The sequence below is a fragment of the Anabrus simplex genome, chromosome 1 (assembly GCF_040414725.1).
Source record: "Anabrus simplex isolate iqAnaSimp1 chromosome 1, ASM4041472v1, whole genome shotgun sequence".
Lineage (NCBI taxonomy): Eukaryota > Metazoa > Arthropoda > Insecta > Orthoptera > Tettigoniidae > Anabrus > Anabrus simplex.
Window position 1 is genome coordinate 1,506,302,340 of NC_090265.1, and position 22,203 is coordinate 1,506,324,542.

The 22,203-nt window shown below is 39.2% G+C and overlaps 1 protein-coding gene across 1 annotated transcript in view; it reads right to left on the reverse strand.

Annotated features, from left to right (window-relative positions):
• LOC136879788 (uncharacterized) overlaps window positions 1–22,203 on the reverse strand; it is a 206,742-nt gene that overhangs the window by 88,805 nt on the left and 95,734 nt on the right. Inside the window, exon 5 of the mRNA XM_067153256.2 lies at window positions 12,033–12,109. Within this exon, the coding sequence (XP_067009357.2) occupies window positions 12,033–12,109 (77 nt within the window). The remainder of the gene's footprint in view (window positions 1–12,032; window positions 12,110–22,203) is intronic.

Below are 22,203 nucleotides of genomic sequence, written 5' to 3' on the forward strand. Positions count from 1 at the left end.
ATGTATTTCTACAATGTATCTTTCATGGAGTGGGAATTATGGAGTGCACTTGCACTGTGCAGGAACACAAGTCCTCAGCCAGAGAAAGTCCATAATCAAATGCTTAACCTTTGAATGTAATATTGAGGTTTGACATAGATTGAGGTGCAGGAAGTAATCAAGAAACTGTTATAAATTACTTTTCAATCCCCACTGATGTAGAGTGGGGATAATCCATTGCCACCAGGTAATGTTGTAATGTTCAAGAGAATCCATCAGACGCACGGATTACAATCAAAATTATGGGTACATTTTTCCTTTTCCATTCCCATTCTGCCAACAGAGAGGAAATAACACCCCTCTAGGCCCTGTAATGTGGGCAAGGCCAAGAAATTCATCTGAAAGTCTGTTGGGTTTGTGAAAAAATGTGGTGTACCTCTTCATTTCCAGGCTTGCTTCAAAAAATATCACACTGAGACCCACTATCACCTCTCAAAATGAGACTCTGTTTACTTGTGAACATTAGATGCAAAATGAACTGTGCAAATATATGTATAGCAAATTAGTTTGTGAACCAAAATTTACATAAAGTCATCTATATATATAAAATAAGAGTTTTGTCTGTACATTGCTCAGAATTTGAAAAGAATGGTATTTCTGTACCGGTCATGCCCATAGTAACAAGAAAATGTATTTTTTACTTTTCCGTAATTTCTGTCTGTCTGTCTGTCTGTCTGTCTGTCTGTCTGTCTGTCTGTCTGTCTGTCTGTCTGTCTGTCTGTCTGTCTGTCTGTCTGTCTGTCTGTCTGTCTGTCTGTCTGTCTGTCTGTATGTATGTATGTACACGCATCACGAGAAAACGGCTGAAGAGAATTTAATGAAAATCAGTATGTTAAGTCGAGGGATGATCCGCTACAATCTAGGCTGTAAATAATTTTATTCACGTCGAGTGAAATGGTAGTTTAGGGGAAGGCCTTAAATTTAATTATAGAATATTTATATTATTAGTGGTCCTATCGATAAATACACTATAATTAAAGTTATATAGAATTAAATTTCCAATCAATTATGTCTTATACATTTTTACCATACCGGCTCTGATAACACAGATATTAATGAATTTGTAGTTTTGTTGCTAAGTCCATATCAACACCTAGCTACGAGAAAATGGGTTAACAGAATTTAATGAAAACTGCTATATAGAGTCAGGGAATAAGAAAGTACAGTCTAGGCTGTAAATAATTTTATTCGCCCGAGATGAAATGGTAGTTATGGGGAAGGCGCCTAAAATTTAATTTTTAAATACCGGTACCTATGTTACTGGTGCAATCGAAAAGTACTATATAACAAAAGTTATAGACAATACAATTTCCAATCATTTATGTTTCATTCAGTTTTACTGTACCGACTATGATAAGAGTGGTATTTCAGAGGGCCTACAATATCGAAAGCGCATAACAGTGATCAACAATAACTTTACATTGACCATTGTTTGTTACTGATCAACAATAACTTTACATTGACCATTGTTTGTTGTGATGTTCTTCATTTCTTATGGTCCTGCTCAACTCCAATAGATGGGATTACTACTGCGAACCGAGTATAACAGCCCGACTGAACATTGGCACCGAACTCGATAGCTGCATTCGCTTAAGTGCGGCCAGTATCCAATATTCGGGAGATAGTAGGTTCGAACCCCACTGTCGGCAGCCCTGAAGATGGTTTCCCGTGGTTTCCCATTTTCACACTAGACAAATGCTGGGGCTGTACCTTAATTAAGGCCACGACCAGTTCCTTCCCACTCCTAGCCCTTCCCTGTCCCATCGTCGCCATAAGACATATCTGTGTCGGTGCGACGTAAAGCAACTAGCAAAAAAAAAAAAAGAACATTCTTCTTTAGCATGCCATTCCTCTGGTTCATGTAGCCTCCGTGGCTCAGACGGTAGCGCGTCGGCTTCTCACCGCTGGTTACTGTGGTTCAAATCCCGGTCACTCCAGGTACTCCGGTTTCCCTGTCATCTTTCACTCCAGCAACACTCTCCATTCTCATTTCATGGCATCTATCAGCCATTAATATATCACTGGGAGTGGCGACCCCATCGTACTAACAGCCTGTATATATGCTTCATTTATTACATCCCTGGCCCAGTCAATGACTGGAAAACAGGTTGTAGGTTTTCATTTTCCTCTGGTTCATACATTTTCTGATACTGCAGGTACGTAACACACTGGTTCATCATAGTATTCCAGTTATTCGATCCCTACTCTGACACGCTGTTTTGAATGAGCTGTATGCACATGGCAGAGGATCACTTAGTAGTAGTAGTAGTAGCAGTAGTAGTAGTAGTAATAGTAGTAGTAGTAGTAGTAGTAGTAGTAGTAGTATGACCTGGTCTAGAATTACAATTTAAGCCTATTTCAAATTATAGCACCACAATTCACTAAATAACTCAAAAGTCAACCCTGAAAAGAGCCGTTTCTTAAGAAAAGCTTCTTCCTCTTCACTTTTATTAAATTCTACATTAATTTAATTCCAAATTAGCAGTGAAGAGGGGGCTTCTCCTCTGGCTTGGAGGAAAAAATTGCCTCCAAATCAGATAGGTTTTTCCGTTGCCATTGTAGTGAATTGAGATTTTCCGACTCATCGGGTACTCCTCGAAATAGATTAATAAAAGGGCATAGTTTTTGCCCTGGGACTCTCCACTATTCGACTTCCCCCCCACCCCCACCCCCTTCCACCCCCCGCACCGCCAAAAAAAGACGAAGAGTGTTCACGGATTAGAGCTGTCTGCGACTTGGTCATTCCAGCTCTGGAATTCCAGCATAGTACTGTTCATTAAAAGTGAGAAAGTGTGTAGTCTTTCATTTGATGGAGTATTTCATATCAAAGCATTGCTTTTAATCGCGCCATTCCTATTGACGTCATTGCAATGACCTATGTTCATTTCAGTTGGAAAAACCACTAAGACAGTCTTTCTGAGGATGTGAAATGGCTGGTGGAGAGTGAGTGTCTGCCATTGTAATGAAAACTCCCCAACCTGGTGGTGACTGATGGTAGGCAAGTGGGCCTATCATTACAATGAAAATTCCCTAACACAGTCTTCATATGAGAAAAGATGTTTGGTGACTTCCCCGTTGCGTTTCTAGGGTAACGTTAAGAGCTATGCAATTTAATTCAGTCTTGCTTACAACGTGTACACTACCTAACCTAGAATTCTGATACAATGTAGAATTCCGTGGCGAAGCACGGGTACATCAGCTAGTTTTTCTATTAATAAATAGGTTTGTTTTTTTTTTTTTTTGGCCAACAGGATGCCAATGGATTTAATGTTTTCAAGGAACTTGGAAATTTATCGAATATTTCCCTTGATAAATTATTCCAATCCCTTTCTCCTCATCTTATATATGAATATTTGCCCCAATTTTTCCTCTTGAATTTCAACTTGATCATCATATTATGATCTTTCCTACTTTTGAAAGCTCTGCTCATGCTTATCTACTAATAGCATTCCATGCCATTTCTCCACTGACAGCTCAGAACATATCACTTAGCTGAGCATTTTGTCTCCTTACTCCCAAGTTGTCCCAGCACAAAGTTTGCAACATTTTCGTAACACTACTCCTTTGTTGGAGAGTGCCACACTGTTCACAATTGCTATCAATGGCACAGTCGCTGCAGCTGGATCTGTAGTCATTTTATCACTGTACGTAGATGATTTCGCTCTACATTTCAGTTTGGGAAGGAAGGCAGTTTCTGAGAGACAACTGCAGCAAGCTATTAACCAAGGACAGGCGGGCCCTACAACACAGTTTGAGATTTTCAGCCATGAAAAATCTCAGTTGTACACTCCTGTCAATGTCAGTCTGTGCATCGCAATTGGAAGCTCTACTTGTGAACCAATGTCCTGCCAGTGGTAGACACCTGCAGATTTCTGGGTCTCCATTTTGATAAGAGACTGATCTGTCAAGTGAAGATTGCTTGCATGAAGAGACTTAACATGCTTAAGTTTCTCAGTGGCACTTCATGGAGGGCTCACCATGCAGTGCTACTACGTTTTTACATGGCAACAATTCTTTCCCATATTGACTATGGTAGTGCAGCATAAACAGTAGTTCAGCAACATCATCTATGCTTAACCTCGTAAATAGTATACACCTTATGGAGTTAAGCTGGCAACTGGAGCTTTCTGGATTAGCTTGATTCCCAGCCTACTAGCTGGATAAGAGGTTCCATCTCAATGAAAAAGATGGCAGCAGATACTCTTCACGTATGCTGCCAGAATTCATGAAATGCTGCAACATCCAACCTATCAATGACTCTTTAATATTCAATACCACCAGAGGCATGAAAACATGACCCGTTTGCATTCACATTGATAGCTTGTGTTGTGAGTTGGATGTGGCTGTACGTAGTTGTCTTGAATGGATTCCTAGAGAGATACCTCCCAGTTCTGTGACTAGATCTACTCAGTGGAACCAAGGGTGAACATAAATGCCTATCTACTTGGTCCTGGTTCACCTGCATATACCCCAGCATCAGTGGGTAGGGTCTGACACATCCCACTCTGATGAGTCTAGTGTTAGACCTAAGACGAAACGCTGGTTAATAGAGCAAATGCCTGAAAAGCTTTACATCTGACATGTTTTTGACATTTTTGACATGCTCTTTTGGTGAAAAATATATAATTCCCTCCATGGGAATTCAGAATTTTCCATTCGGAATTGCTAGGTGGGCAATAATTCCATTGTGGAGATCTATCTCCCGTACGCAGTTATCAGACTGTGCCTCTTATAAGGGCTTCTGATAAGTTCACCTGCATACACCCCGGCATCAGTAGTAGGGTCTGACACATCCCACTCTGATGAGTCTAGTGTCAGACTTTAGACAAAACGCTGGTTAATAGAGTAAACGCCTGAAAAGCCTTACATTTGATATGTTTTTGACATTTTTGACAGCTTTCTCCAGGTTGAAAAACATGGCAACTAGGTGTTCCTTCCAGAGAAAGGCCTCCTGAATGATGCTGTCCAGTCTGATCAGATGATCAGTGGCAGACCAATGAGAGTGTAAACCATACTGGTAGTTAGTCAAGAAACATTCCTTTCCAGGTGGTGGTGGTGGTGGTGGTGGTGGTGGTGGTGATTTTTGTTTTAAGAGGAAGTACAACTAGGTAATCATCTGCTCTGAACATATTAGTGGAAAAGAAATTTAAAATAAAACAAAATGATTTATTCAACAAATGAATTTGGAAACTCAGTACAAAATAAAACAAAAAATTATTGAATTAGGCCAAAAAAATTACTAAAGAATCAAAAGGGAACATGAGTTCCCTGAGTAACAGTACACTTGTAATTTACATACCCTTGATTAATCCACTGTCGCACATAAGGCGGATGATGAGATCAGCAGTAGTCACGTCATCGGCTAGTAACACAATTAAATTGAAATAAGATAAATAATGGCTCAACCTATTCAGTAAAAGTAGAAATAGAAATGTAATGTTACATTCCTAGTTAATTACATGTGGTACCAGTTTCGACCACTGTTCTGAGTCATCATCAGCCGATCACATAAAATATAAAAACAATGCACTGAAAACAATAGCAAATGCAGTTCATGAAGCACTATAATACTTTAGGAGTTTGCACTGTGTGTTGAAAAGTCACCAAAATCCTGAAGAAGTCAAGAATCAATCACATAGATGAAGCCAGAAGCAAGTTCTCGAAGAGCAGCAGAACATATGCTATTTGCTTTACATCGCACCGATACAGATAGGTCTTATGGCAACGATGGGACAGGAAAGGCCTAGGAATGGGAAGGAAGCGGCCGTGGACTTATTTAAAGTACAGCCCCAGCATTTGTCTGGTGTTTATGAAACTCAATGAAAATAATTCAAAGATTAGGCCTGCAAACTTTGCTAGGTGATAGAAAAATGATAGAAAAATATATTGATGTTTATAGAATCTCGAATGTCAGACTCTTGAAGATGGAGATGAACAGATGACATTAAAAAAAAAATTGTGAAAAGAAAAAAGTTAAAAAGTGCAATATTAGAACAAATGGGTAATGTGTTTATGCAGTGTGTGATTTCCTGAAGATAAGAGCTCAAGTAGTTCTTGAGGTGGCGTAAAGTATAAATTTAAGTTTAGATGTTGTAATATTATGAGTCGTAAGTGATAATATAATACATAGTTCAATGCATATAAGAAAAAGAGAAAAACCAAAGATGTTAATAGAAGATAGTTTTTATTTATTTATTAATAGAGTAGAATTAGATAGGAGATGATTAATATAGTGGGAAATGGAATGAAGAAAGAAGAAAGGAAAAGATGGGACGGGGAAATAAAGGAGGAGTAGTAGTTTAAGGTGGGGCAGGATGATGGGTTATTGGACTTATTGGAGGTAGTAAACATGGGTAGGAACTGTGTAAGGCATGGAAAATTGAATTTGGGTTTGGAAATTTAGCATTTTTGAAAATAAGAGTGGGGAAGTTGAATAGAATATTAGGTTTTTCAGAAATGTCATTTAAATTGAAATTAGGGTTGAAGTATTGGTCAAGGTGAATAAAACAATTTTCAGTTGTGTTTAGAAGGGGGCCTTTGTTGATAATTTTATGTACTGTATTTCCATGTCCTATTTAATTTTGGTAAAATTATGTTTAGAGTCTTGTATGTGTTGTCCTATTGTAGAGAATCTGTTATATTTTATGGCATTGACATGTTCAGAGTATCTGATATTAAAGTTACATCCAGCCTCTCCGATGTACAAAATGCTACAGTTGTTATATTTGAATCTGTATACCGGTACTCCAGATTTAGAAAAAGCATTAGATTTATTTAATGAGTTAGAGTTGTGTAATACCAGTATATCAAGATTTCTGTTATTGATTCTAAAAGATATTTTCATGTTGTATTTTTTAAGAACGTTGGTGACTTTATAAGCATCTGGGCCAGGTATGTTGACGACACTATAGTAATTTTAAATGAAGAATCGACCAACGCAGCATCCACACTTTTTCTTCTTAACAACATTGACTCCAATATTAAATTCACCCTTGAATCTGAACATATCAAAACTATTAATTTTCTTGACCTAACTATTAATTTTCTTGACCTAACTATTACCAGACATCCTTCTTCTTTAACTTACAAAATTTTCAGAAAACCAACCCAAACAGCACCACAATTCAACAAGACTCTGCACACCCACAAGCACATAAACGTGCTACTTATAACAGCTTAATTCTCCATGCCTTCAACACTCCTATGTCTAAAAAAGATTTAAATAACACATTGAACACCATCTGTAATATCACTAAATTTAATGGTTTTAACAACTCTTTCATAAACCGTATTATTAACAAATTCAAACACCATCCCAAAACCACATTAACAAAACATAAAACCAAAGCTGCCTCATTTTCCACTTTTACTTTCACTCAAGACGCTTATAAAGTCACCGAAGTTCTTAAAAAATACAACATGAAAATATCTAATTATCTTTTAGAACCAATAACAGATATCTTGATATATTACACAACTGTAACTCATTAAATAAATCTAATACTTTTTCTGAATCTGGAGTACAGATCCAAATGTAAGAATTGTAGCTCTTCGTACATCGGACAGGTTGAACATAACTTTAATATCAGATACTCTGAGCATGTCAACGCCATAAAATATAACAAATTCTCTACAATAGGACAACATATACAAGACTCTAATCATAATTTTACCATAATTGAACAGGACATGGAAATACTTAAGATTATTAACAAAGGCCTGCTTCTAAACACAAGTGAAAACTGTTTTATTCACCTTGACCAATACATCAACCCTAATTTCAATTTAAACAACATTTCTGAAAATCCCAATATTCTACTTGACTTCCTCATTCTTATTTTCAAAAATGCTAAATTTCCAAACCGAAGTTTGATTTACCATGCCTTACACAGTTTCTACCCAAGTTTTCTACCTCCAATAACTCATCCTCCTGCCCTACCTTAAACTACTACTCCTCCTTTATTTCCCTGTCCCATCTTTTCCTTTCTTCTTTCATCATTCCATTTCCCACTATATTAATCATCTCCTTTCTAATTCTACTCTATTAATAAAAAGTATATGAAAAATACTATCTTCTATTAGCATCCATTTTTTTCTCTTTTCCTTTTCTGCATTGAACTGTGTATTATTTAATCACTTATGACTCACAATATTACAACATTTAAATTTATACTTTACGCCACCTCAGGAACTACTTGAGCTCTTATCTTCAAGAAATCACACACTGCATAAATGCTTTTCTCATTTGTTCTAATAATGCGCTTTTTAACTTTTTTCTTTTCACAATTGTTTTTTATTTCTATCATCAAATACATTAAACTATATTGTATGATTTTGCACCTAGCAAAGTTTGCAGGCCTGATCTTTGAACTATTTTCATCGAGTTTCATAAACACCTAGAAGCACAGTGCCGGTCAACACGTATGTTTTGCTGCTCTTCAAGAACTTGCTTCTGGCTACATCTATGTGATTGATTCTCGACTTCTTCAGGATTTTGGTGACTTTTCAGCACACAGTGCAAATTCCTAAAGTATTAGAGTGCTTCATGAACTGCATTTGCTATAGTTTTCCCGTGCATTATTTTTATATTTCATGTGATCAGCTGATGATGATCCGGAGCAGTGGTCGAAACCGGTACCGCAGGTAATTAACTAGGAATGTAACATTACATTTCTATTTCTTCTTGTATTGATTAGGTTGATCCATTATTTATCTTATTTCAATTTAATTATGAATTCATTTCAATACAGAACATTATGAAATTCTTATCTTTAAATCATCGGCTACTATGCGTTCAAGAGTTTCCTGCAGGCCGAGCCTCCGTCTTAGGCCAGAGAGACCGGCTCACTCCGTGAGGATGTGGGCCACGGTGAAGTTGGTACCACAAGTACACATTGGGGGTTCTTCCCTCTTTAGGACATGAGTGCATAGATCGTAAATGACCTATCCTCAGCCTACACAATACTATGGCCTCCCTCCGTGAAGGCCAGGAAAGAGGACCGCCATACGGTAGTTGTCTTCTTAATTGCTGTTGGTAGTTCACCATACTTTTGAATAGCTTACAAAGGCCATTTGTAAGACACACTATCCAGAAGTTCTGGATCGTTACCTAGGCTTGGGGTTGGTATCAAAATTCCCTAACGCCACTGAGATGGGAAAACTCCTTCCTCCATATTCTGTTCAATAGTGTGAGGGCATCCATGAGACATTAGTAACTCAAATGTTTAAGCATTTGACTGTGGATTTTGTGCAGTCCAGGAGACACATCCCTACACAGTGCAAGTGCATTCCACAATTACCACTCTTTGAAAGGCATGTTGTAGGAATGTGAAGCACTAGAGGTGAAGGAGAGATGGTATGCCTCTGCTTCATGCTTAATAGGCAGAAATGCAGTGTTTTATCTCCCAGAACTGGATGTATCTCCAAAATGTGACACGATGTAATCTGCAATGGCTGAAGAATTCATAAATACATCTCCATTAATGAAGATTCTGGGGGCTGAGGGCAAGTTCTACGCTCCAACAATATGGTGGATTTTTGTCCACACTTGTGATGATGGAATATGTTCCATCATGGCCATGGAAGTTACGTACTTTTCCCACATAGCCTTCTTACTTTCTCGAATTAAAAAATGGGCCTTAGTGTGCAGACCTGTGATATGATTAGCCATCATAGGATTCCAATGATAATGCTTAAAAGCCCGCCAACGAACATGTATGGCTGCTGCAATTTTGTTTATCCACCATGGGACCTGTTTCTGGCAAGGGATACCGAATGAGGAAGGAATTGTTTCCTCTGCAGCAGTTGTAATGTGGAACAAATGTGCTCATCAACAGATTCCAGCATATCATAGGTCATTATTGCCTCTTCTGAAAATTCTGGCCAATTTTTCTGCCAAAGTAACTAGCACTTGAGTACTTCAGACTGTCTTTGATTCAAGAGAGTTAGAAGTATTGGGAAGTTGTCACTATCACAGAGGTCATTGTGTACTTGTCACCGTAATAGAGGATATAGAGCATGTCTGCACAAGGTTATATCCAGGTAGGAAAATGTACCAAGTGCACTGCTTGAAATATGTCAGCTCTCCCGTGTTAAGCACGAAGGATCAAACTGGTTGATCAATTGCTCGAGAATCCTACCCTTAGCACAGGAAGATGGAGAACCCCAGAGGGTGTTATGGGTATTCATGTCTACCAGTACGAGAAAAGGAGGCAGTAACTGAGTGACCAAATGTTGGAGTTCATCATGCATTTGAAGATTGTAGTCCAGTGGAATGTATTAATTGCGCACCGTTGTCATTACTGGCAACTGAGCGTGAACTACAACTGCATATTGCTGAGTACAGTGTGGTATATGTTTGCTGAAGATTTTAGAGAGGACTAGGGTACAAACTTCCCCATTCGTCACGCCTTCCATAGCTATTCTGTATTTAGAATAAAGAAAACATCCTCCCCTAGTCGTGTCGTGTCCAGGTCTCAAACAAGATTCCTGTAGACAGACTATGGAGACCGCTGAGATGAATATCAATTGACGTAACTCAGCTAGATGACAGTGATAACTATTGCAGTTCTAGTGCAATAGTGCCAATGTGTGGATAGGTAGTCCTAAGAAATTAAGACAATTGCTTTTCCTTGTTTCCGCGTACTACAGTCCATTATCCGCTGTCCCTGTTGATATTGTCATCCCCGTCCACAATGATGAGTGGTTCAGTCTCCATGTTCTCATCAGAATAGGGAGGCAAGGTGACGGGACACTCCGCAGATGGTGATCTCAGTGATTGGGAGGGTGGGCTTTCTTCCTGGGAGAACTAGGTTCTCCAGAAAGTGATCGAGTAGAGGGTCATTGAGATCCCTCACTCTTGCCTACTGTTTTGGAGGGTTAGCAGAAGATTTGCCAGGCTTTTTAGGAAATCCTGTGAGTGACACACCTATGTGGATTAACATGTTTTAAATCATATTTAATAATTGATGATTGACCTTAAAATCTGAAAATTACCGGGCGAGTTGGCCGTGCGCGTAGAGGCGTGCAGCTGTGAGCTTGCATCCGGGAGATAGTAGGTTCGAATCCCACTATCGGCAGCCCTGAAGATGGTTTTCCGTGGTTTCCCATCTTCACACCAGGCAAATGCTGGGGCTGTACCTTAATTAAGGCCACGGCCGCTTCCTTCCAACTCCTAGGCCTTTCCTATCCCATCGTCGCCATAAGACCTATCTGTGTCGGTGCGACGTAAAGCCCCTAGCAAAAAAAAAAAAAAAAAAAAATATAATCTGAAAACCAGTTCTGAACCAAAAACTGTGTGCTGATACGACTGTCAAATTTTAATATTAATAACCATTGAGGCAGCGAATAAAACTGTAAATCTATGTACACAAAATCAGAAAAATATACAATTTTAATATATAACAAACTTGTTACTTTCAAAGTATTACTGCACTGAACTGGAGGAAAGGTAAAGTAAAGTAATAAAGAACCAAATTTTCCCCATCCCAGGGGAAATTATGGCGACTAGAAAAAATTATGATGACTGTAATGGAAGGATCCATGCAATGATAAAATGAGCATGTATAACTTTAGTGACTCTTTTCCATAAACAAGTTAAATTTAAAATTTTGGAAGTAATGTGTTTGCTTATTGTATACAAGTGGAGTTCACTCAACAAACTGAAAGCAACACCATATGAAGCAATAAAGAAATGAAGAAAATAAAGGAAACCAATCCTCATTATTAAAAATGAAAACCAAAGCCAGCTTATAGTTTTACATGACCGTTGATATCATGGTCATAGCCATGGGATCTCCAGTTTACAGTAATGTGAATTATAATTTAAAAGTCTACTTGTATTGCCTGAGATTCAAACTGTGGCCACTTTGGTGAGAAGCCAGTGATTGCATCATGAAAAAGAAAACTATTATCATTACTATAAGTATAGTAGAGGAATAAACAAGTCTCAAATCAATACTAGTTTACTTTTAGTTTTATATTAATATACTTACTTGAATTTTAATTGATGCCCTTTCAGCTAGCTCCTTATCAATTCCCAATTTCTCCAGAACAGGATCTTTAGGTGGTCCTGCAAAGAAATCTGTAATTTATTGACTCAGAATTGTTTGGAAAGGGTGTAATTGCACAATTAGTTCAAGACTGTTCTACAAATTTCAATATGTTATACTTCCAAGGTAGATATCAATGTCCTAGTGAGTGAGTTGGCCATGTGGTTAGAGGTGCAAAGCTGTGAGCTTGGATTCAGAGAATAGTGGGTTCAAACCCCCACTGTCGGCAACCCTGAAGATGGTTTTCCATGGTTTCCCATTTTTACACCAGGCAAATGGTGGGGCTATACCTTAATTAAGGCCATGGCCACTTCCTTCCTACCCCTATCCCTTTCCTATCCCATTTTCACCATAAGACTTATCTGTGTGAGTGCACCGTAAAGCCAATTGTAAAATGTATCAATGTCCTAGTAGTTGATCAATATCATCTTCACTGAGAAACGACAAAGCATACATTCATCCCTCATGTTAAATTTACTTCATCAAAGTCGTGACAGAAACCTTTAAAAATTTGATCATGAAAGTGTTAACCCATTCGGTGGGTGATGCGGCGAGATCCGCTGCTGCAAGTCGCTTGCTCGGCGGGGAAGGCGGATATATCCGCCGATTCAAATTACTTTTTTTTTTTTCTCAGTTGCCTGCCTGCAGAGGTTTATTTCCTTTTCAGCAGCGTATTCTTGATGAATCTGCCCTCTGATGTGAATTTTTTCGACTATGTTCTCCCAATACAAATGTGTCATCCACAAGTTGCAACATAAAGAACGCAGCTTACATCCGAGCAAGAACGACCTAAGGCCTAATAGCTTCGCACTGAAGCTTTAGCTCATTGACTAATTGTCCCTTGGATGTAATAATATTGCTGTAGAAGGGATTTCTAGAGATTATGATACTGAACAGACTTTTCTGATGACATTTTAGAACTGTGACCTGATTTACTATCCCCAGTCTTGAGTTCTTCACGACTGGGGTGTGTGTTTACCGTGAGTTACACAATATTTATTATCATACGCATCCATAATACAGGCTCATTTCATTATTTCCGTCCAAACTGCAGAGACCACGGTTCTGTTCGATCCTTTTTCTTACATTTTTTCTGCTAAAATGTCTAAAAGGAATTAACGGCCCCTACAGTTAGAGGCCATGATAAATGAAATGTTGGAATTTAGTGGGGAGAATAGTGATATTAGTGAAGTAAGTTCTGCCGAAGGGGAATTCATGACAGGAACATACCTGGAATAAATACTGCAGGCTCAAATGTACAGGTTTCGGGCCCAGCTGATGCGAATGTTCAACAGTCGCGAAATAGGCAGCACGTGTTCGATTCCAGTTCAAGTAGCGATTATGACAGTGACAGTGGTGAAGATAATACTGATTACAATTCAACCAGTGCAAGTTCTTCATCAACTTATACCGAAAATGTACAAAGAAGGTCCCGCTTTCATCCAAAATTCCATCATGATGTAAAGTGAAGTTTTATGGAGAATAAAACAGAGGGAAATATTTTGATTACTTTTTATGACGATATATGCCAGAACATAGCTGATTGGACAAAAGATGCCCAGCAGAAAATCGCACATAAAACCCAGTTTAGTAAGATGAAATGAAGGAGTCAATATCAAAAAAGGGTCTGAACAAATAAGGATGAAATAAAGTTTCTTATGGCAATACTGTTGCTGCAGGGGATTGTACAGAAACCTAAATTAGGACACTATATTTCTCGCATTCGCTTATTCACTACGCCTATTTTCTATGAGCTGATGACAGAAGAGATTTTTACTCGCCGGACTGAGTGGCCTAGACGGTTGAGGCGCTGGCTGGCCTTCTGACACCAACTTGGCAGGTTCGATTCTGGCTCAGAACGGTGGTATTTGAAGGTACTCAAATATGTCAGCCTCTTGTCAGTAGATATACTGGCATGCAAAAGAACTCCTACGGGACTAAATTTCAGCAACTCAGCGCCTCCGAAAACCCCAAAAAATTTAGTCGGATGTAAAGCCAATATTATTATTATTATTATTATTGTTATGTTTGTGGGTTACTGTAGTCACGTCCTAGTTTGTGAACCATGGGCAATGGCTGAGTGGCCTAGTAAGTGGTCCTGAGAGTCGGGATATCAGTTATATCAGTTGCTATGGAATGGGAGTGGGCATCTCGGATATATTCTGAGTCGTGGCCCTCCTTGTGCTCAGGCGGCTAGAACTATACAGTTCACCAGTGGTCCATAACCCATTAGAGGAGAGATCCTCACTTGGACTATGTGCAAGTAGGGTAGCATCGTGCTTCATGAATTTACCGAGCTCAGAACATTTTAAGCAAGCCTCGGACCTATGGGAGTAATGGAGTCCCACTCCCATTTGACAGGCGAGGGACTCCTTGGAAACAACTTGGCGAACAAAACGGAATTTGATGGGGAGCTATCAATATTAATGGGGCTTATGGAAGAAAGAAGGTAGAACTGGCTGAGTCAGCAAAGAGGATGCATCTGGATGTGCTAGGAGTAAGTGATATTCGGGTAATTTTTTTTTTTTTTTGCTAGTTGCTCAACGTCGCACCAACACAGAGAGGTCTTATGGCAAAGATTGGAGAGGGAAGGGCTAGGATTGGGGAAGGAAGCGGCCGTGGCCTTAATTAAGGTACAGCCCCAGCATTTGCCTGGTGTGAAAATGGGAAACAACGGAAAACCATTTTCAGAGCTACCGACAGTGGGGTTCGAACCTACTATCTCCCGAATACTGGATACTGGCAGCACTTAAGTGACTGCAGCTATCGAGCTCGGTAATACTCAGGTAAGGGGAGATAATGAGGAAGAGATAGGAGATTATAAAGTGTACTTGACGGGTGTTAGAAAGGGAAGGGCAGAGTCTGGGGTAGGGCTCTTTATCAGGAATACCATTGCACGTAACATAGTTTCGGTTAGGCACGTAAATGAGCGAATGATGTGGGTAGATTTGTCAGTTGGAGGAATTAGGACAAGAATTGTGTCCGTGCATTCACCATGTGAGGGTGCAGATGAGGATGAAATTGACAAGTTTTATGAAGCATTGAGTGACATCGTGGTCAGGGTCAACAGCAAGGATAGAATAGTGCTAATGGGCGATTTCAATGCGAGAGCTGGGAATAGAACTGAAGGATATGAAAGGGTGATTGGTAAATGTGGGGAAGATATGGAAGCTAATGGGAATGGGAAGCATTTTCTGGACTTCTGTGCTAGTATGGGTTTAGCTGTTATGAGTACATTCTTCAGGCATAAGGCTATTCACCGCTACACATGGGAGGCTAGGGGTACCAGATCCATTATAGACTATATCTTAACAAACTTTGAATTCAGGAAATCTGTTAGGAATATACGAGTTTTTTGAGGATTTTCGATGATACAGACCACTGTCTGATCTGTAGTGAACTAAGTATCTCTAGGCCTAGGATAGATAAAGTGAAATCTGTCTGCAAACGAATAAGGGTAGAAAATCTGCAGGACGAGGAAATTAGACAGAAGTACATGGATATGATTAGTGAGAAGTTTCGAACAGTAGACAGTAAGCAGGTTCAGCATATAGAAAGTGAATGGGTGGCATACAGGGATGCTGTAGTAGAAACAGCAAGGGAATGCCTAGGTACAACTGTGTGTAAAGATAGGAAAAGGCAAACATCTTGGTGGAATGATGAAGTGAGAGCAGCCTGTAAACGTAAAAAGAAGGCTTATCAGAAATGACTCCAAACAAGGGCCGAGGCAGAGAGGGATTTGTACGTAGATGAAAGAAACAGAGTGAAACAAATAGTTGTTGAATCCAAAAAGAAGTCATGGGAAGATTTGGTAATAACCTGGAAAGGCTAGGTCAAGCAGCAGGGAAACCTTTCTGGACAGTAATAAAGAATCTTAGGAAGGGAAGGAAAAAGGAAATGAACAGCGTTTTAAGTAATTCAGGTGAACTTATAATAGATCCCAGGGAATCAATGGAGAGGTGGAGGGAATATTTTGAACATCTTCTCAATGTAAAAGGAAATCATCCTGGTGGTGTTGCAAACAGCCAAGCTCATGGGGAGGAGGAAAATGATGTTGGTGAAATTATGCTTGAGGAAGTAAAAAGGATGGTAAAAAAACTCCATTGTCACAAGGCAGCAGGAATAGACGAAATTAGACCTGAAATGGTGAAGTATAGTGGGAAGGCCGGGATGAAATGGCTTCATAGAGTAGTAAAATTAGCGTGGAGAGTTGGTAAGGTACCTTCAGATTGGACAAAAGCAGTAATTGCACTTATCTATAAGCAAGGGAACAGGAAGGATTGCAACAACTATCGAGGTATCGCATTGATTATTATACCAGGCAAAGTATTCACTGGCATCTTGGAAGGGAGGGTGCGATCAGTGGTTGAGAGGAAGTTGGACCAAAACCAGCGTGGTTTCAGACCACAGAGTGGCTGTCAGGATCAGATTTTCAGTATGCGCCAGGTAAATGAAAAATGCTACGAGAGGAATAGGCAGTTGTGTTTATGTTTCGTAGATCTAGAGAAAGCGTATGACAGGGTACTGAGAGAAAAGATGTTCACTATATTGAGGGACTATGGAATTAAAGGTAGATTATTAAAATCAATCAAAGGCATTTATGTTGACAATTGGGCTTCAGTGAGAATTGATGCTACAATGAGTTCTTGGTTCAGGGTACTTACAGGGGTTAGACAAGGCTGTAATCTTTCACCTTTGCTGTTCGTAGTTTACATGGATCATCTGCTGACAGGTATAAAATGGCAGGGAGGGATTCAGTTAGGTGGAAATGTAGTAAGCAGTTTGGCCTATGCTGACGACTTGGTCTTAATGGCAAACTGTGCCGAAAGCCTGCAGTCGAATATCTTGGAACTTGAAAATAGGTGCAATGAGTATGGTATGAAAATTAGCCCCTCGAAGACTAAATTGATGTCAGTAGGTAAGAAATTCAACAGAATTGAATGCCAGATTGGTGATACAAAGCTAGAACAGGTTGATAATTTCAAGTATTTAGGTTGTAAGTTCTCCCAGGATGGTAATATAGTAAGTGAGATTGAATCAAGGTGTAGTAAAGCTAATGCCGTGACCTTGCAGTTGCGATCAGCAGTATTCTGTAAAAAGGAAGTCAGCTCCCAGATGAAACTATCGGTCTGTTTTCAGACCAACTTTGCTTTACGGGAGCGAAAGCTGGGTGGACTCAGGATATCTTATTCATAAGTTAGAAGTAACAGACATGAAAGCAGCAAGAATGATTGCTGGTACAAACAAGTCGGAACAATGGCAGGAGGGTAGTTGGAATGAGAAGATAAAGGCTAATTTAGGAATGAACTCGATGGATGAAGCTGTATGCATAAACCGGCTTTGGCAGTGGGGTCATGTGAGGCGAATGGAGGAGGATAGGTTACCTAGGAGAATAATGGACTCTGCTATGGAGGGTAAGAGAAGTAGAAGTAGACCAAGACGACGATGGTTAGACTCGGTTTCTAACCATTTAAAGATAAGAGGTATAGAACTAAATGAGGCCACAACACTAGTTGCAATTTGAGGGTTGTGGCAACGTTTAGTAAATTCTCAGAGGCTTGCAGACTGAACACTGAAAGGCATAACAGTCTATAATGATAATGTATGTATGTATGTTATTATTATTATTATTAAATTTTTCTCCATAGCTTTTTACATATATCACACAATGAGGTGAATAATGGACATATTCCTCCCAAAATATACAAGATAAATCCAGTATTTGGCGACCTGTTCGCAGAATTTTCGGAAGCTTATACCCCTGATGGCAAAGTGTCAATTTATGAGAACCTGTTCCTATGGAAAGTGTGGCTAGGGTGGAAGTTTACATACCAAGAAAACAATCGTGTTTCGGAATGGAATCATTTAAATTATGCGACGCCAAGTCAGGTTATATAACATGATCTGCTTCCGTGTGTATCATAATTAACAGCTGTAAAAGACATAACACTGTGATGACTGTATATACTGTAGATATTACCTGTATTGTAGTGTATAGTCTGTGTGTGTCACTTATGAATTGTAGGTAGGCTATATAAACTTGATCCCTCGAAAGTGGTAACCAACATAACAGAAAATTTTGTGAGTATTATCATTTATTCCATTGTAAATCTTTTAAGTACATGTGAACTTTGTAAATCTGCAATTTACATATACAGAGACATTTATTTCCAGGCAGAGATTGTTAGTAAACTGCCTAAAATATTCAAGTAATTGTTAATGTATAAACGAAAATCAGAGCTTTGCTATTAGGAAGAAGTAACCTTGATATCACAGTGTGAAAGCACTTAGTACATTCTTGCACAAAGTATTGAAAAATAAAAATAATACCATTTTCCAACAATTAAATACATTATATTCAAGTAAATATTTCTCTTAGGGCCTTTCAATAGTTTATTATAGTCTAATATTGTTTTTAATCAAGTAATTAGATATTTTCTTCAATCAGGGAAATCGCTCCCCACCTGGGGATGAGCCGGTATGTATCGAGCTCCCCGCTTAAGGGGTTAACTGGAGGTATTTATAATGAAATTGTTTTCATCATCATCATCCATGACCTGTAGTTAGGGCTGTCATCCAGATGGCAGGTTACCTATCAGTTGTTTACCTAACCGTCTCTTAAATGTTTTCAAAGAACTTCGAAATTTATTGAACATTTCCCTTGATAAATTATTCCAGTCACTTATTCCTTGACCTAAAATGCATATTTGCCCCAATTTGATCTCTTGAAGTCCAACTTTGTCTTCATATTATGGTCTTTCCTATTTTTAAAAGCTCCACACAAGGTTATTCATCTATTAATGTAATTCCATTCCATCTCTCCACTGACGGCTCAGAACATACTGTTTAGTTGAGGTGCTCATCTCCTTACTCCCAAGTCTTACCAGCCCAAAGTTTGCAACATGTCTGTAACACTCCTCTTTTGTCAGAAATCACTAAGAAAAAATCATGCTGCTTTCCTTTGGATCTCTTCAAGTTCTTGTATGAAATGATCCTGGTGTGGATCCCATAAACTGGAACCATACTCTAATTGGGGTCTTACCACAGCCTTATATATCCTCTCCTTTACATCGTTACTACAACCCCTAAATATCTTCATAACCATATGAAGACATCTGTAATCTTTCTTTACAACCTCATTGATGTGATTATCCCAATGAAGATCAGTCCACTGGGCGAGTTTGCCACATGATTAGGGAAGCGCAGCTGTGAGCTAGTGGGTTCGAGCCCCACTGTCGGCAGTCCTGAAGATGGTTCTCCATGGTTTCTCATTTTGTCGACATTGCCTTGGACGTAGATTGTATCTTCTTTCTTCTTCTTCTTCTTCTTCTTCTTCGATGTCACTGGATGTGGTCTCCTCCTCCTCTTGACCAGCATGTGCCATGTCGGGGTTCGGGGTTGCCTCGCTGCCAGCCTCTTCCTCGATGATAATCGATGTGTTCTCCTCCAGATGACCAGATGGTGCCATGTCATTAGTAGCCTCTCCTCCTGGCTTACTCTGTATGCGCAGCGGTTGGGTGACTTATTACTGACTGGGTGGTTACATCACAGTACTTGTTGGCCTGGTAGGAAAATCTGCATCTCTTCGACATCTTGAGTCTTGGTATGGGTAAGGGATCTCTTCTCGGCCAAAGCTTGTTTCTCCATAATTGGTTAATTTTGCCGGCACGGGGGCTGGGTGTTTGTATTGTCTTCATCATCATTTCATCCTCATCATGACGCGCAGGTCTACAGGCGTCAAATCAAAAGACCTGCATCTGGCGAGCCGGACTTGTCCTTGGACACTCACAGCACTAAAAGCCATACGCCATTTCATTACCCCAATGAAGATCGTTCCTTATAGTGTATTAACACCCAAGTACTTAAAATGAGTCCCATAATGTACTATCACCCCATCAACATATTAATTGATAGTAAAGGAAAAAGTATGAATGTTTTAATTTGGGATTTGAAAGATGACGATATCCTGTCAGTGAATTCTATTTTTTTACACATAAAGAATTGTACATAAGGAATCACACAACCTTAGCACATATGTTTATTGAAGCTATGCATATCCCCTGGCCAGCAAAGGAAAAAATTGACGTGTTCTTACTGCTTACATGCAACTCCTTGGCTGAATCATCAGCATCATGATGTTTGTTTCACCAGATTAATTCCTCTGGTGCAGGAACTAGGTGTTTGTGTTTATCTCTATTCACACCTCTTCATATTTACAATCCATTACACAAATATGCAATAGTGATACATCCTTCCACATAGTGTTGGCATGAGGAGAGCTTCAGCCATAAAAAAGGGCAAACACAGTTCATACCTGCAGCCCCACTGGAGTGTGAGAAAAACAAAAGAAGAAGAAGAAGAAGAAGAAGAAGAAGAAGAAGAAGAAGAAGAAGAAGAAGAAGAAGAAGAAGAAGAAGAAGAATTCTTACTACTTATGCATTGCACATTATCTTTGAAACAGTTAAAATAAGTATCCAAATGTTGATAATTTGAATAGTAATGCATATTAAGTTTCTTTGAAAGTACCACTAGAATACAACTATTTGAAATTAGATTACTCTACTCTTCTGCCCCCCCCCCAGCCTGGTTATCAACCCTTCTTGCCAATTAACTTGAGAGAAGATGCATCTTTAACTCCAGTGGTGCAGACACATTTCAGACATCAAATGAACAAATGTAACTTAATGCTGACTTAAACTTGATTAATGACAATCTCTGTTTACTCTTGCACTCCTTTATAAAGGCAGATAAAACAATAGTTGATATCAACACTGGAAGAATTCAGCAATGTTGAAAGTATTTAATCAAATGAATGGTTCAAAAGAAAGCAAGTGAAACAGGATGAAGGCCTTGCTTGTAGTTTCTATTATAACCTTTTCTCTATAACAATCAATCACTATTGATCTACATTTAGGGCAGTTGCCCAGGTGGCAGATTCCCTATCTGTTGTTTTCCTAGCCTTTTCTTAAATGATCACAAAGAAATTGGGAAATTATTGAACATTTCCCTTGGTAAGTTATTCCAACCCCTAACTCCCCTTCCTATAAACGAATATTTGCCCCAATTTGTCCTCTTGAATTCCAACTTTATCTTCATATTGTGAACTTTCCTACTTTTAAAGACACCACTCAAGCTTATTCGTCTACTGATGTCCTCCCACGCCACCTCTCCACTTCACTGAGCAGCTCATCTCCTTTCTCCCAATCTTCCCAGCCCAAACTTTTCAACATTTTTGTAATGCTACTCTTTTGTCGGAAATCACCCAGAACAAATTGAGCTGCTTTTCTTTGGATTTTTTTCCAGTTTTTGAATCAAGTAATCCTGATGAGGGTCCCATACACTGGAACCATACTCTAGTTGCGGTCTTACCAGAGACTTATATGCCCTCTCCTTTACATCCTTACTACAACCCCTAAATACCCTCATAACCATGTGCAGAGATCTGTACCCTTTATTAACAATCATATTTATGTGATTACCCCAAAGTTAGACGAAAATGAAAATCGCATCGACACAGATAGGTTTTATGGCGACAATGGGACAGGAAAGGTTTAGTATTGGGAAGGTAGTGGCCGTGGCCTTAATTAAAGTATAGCCCCAGCATTTTCCAAGTGTGAAAACGGGAAATCATGGAAAACCATCTCCAGGACTGCCGACGGTGGTAATGCAAGTTCACAGCTATACGACCCTAACCACATGGCTAACTCTCTCATTTTATAGGCCACGGCCAAACCTTTCCCCTTAATCCTTCACTGCACCAAAAGAACGGAGGGGAAGTTCATTAAGTCGTCTGTAGGTACCATACCGAAGGTCGAGCTGTTTGTCTGAGAGTACATTAATTAAATATGGTAAGTATAAACACAGTGAATTTTATACTAAGAATCCCTAGATTGCAGAAACATAATGCAAATGTGTTAAGCATGATCGGATTCATATATTTGTGCAAGCTATTCTTAACCCATTTATGCTTCACCAACCTAGCCACCTGAGGACCTGGAGTTCCACAGTTCAGAATACAGTATGTCAGTGATATCCACTTCTATTCCATAGTAACAGGCATCCTTACACAAGGACCACTTACCAGGCCACACTACCATTGTCCATCATTCACAAA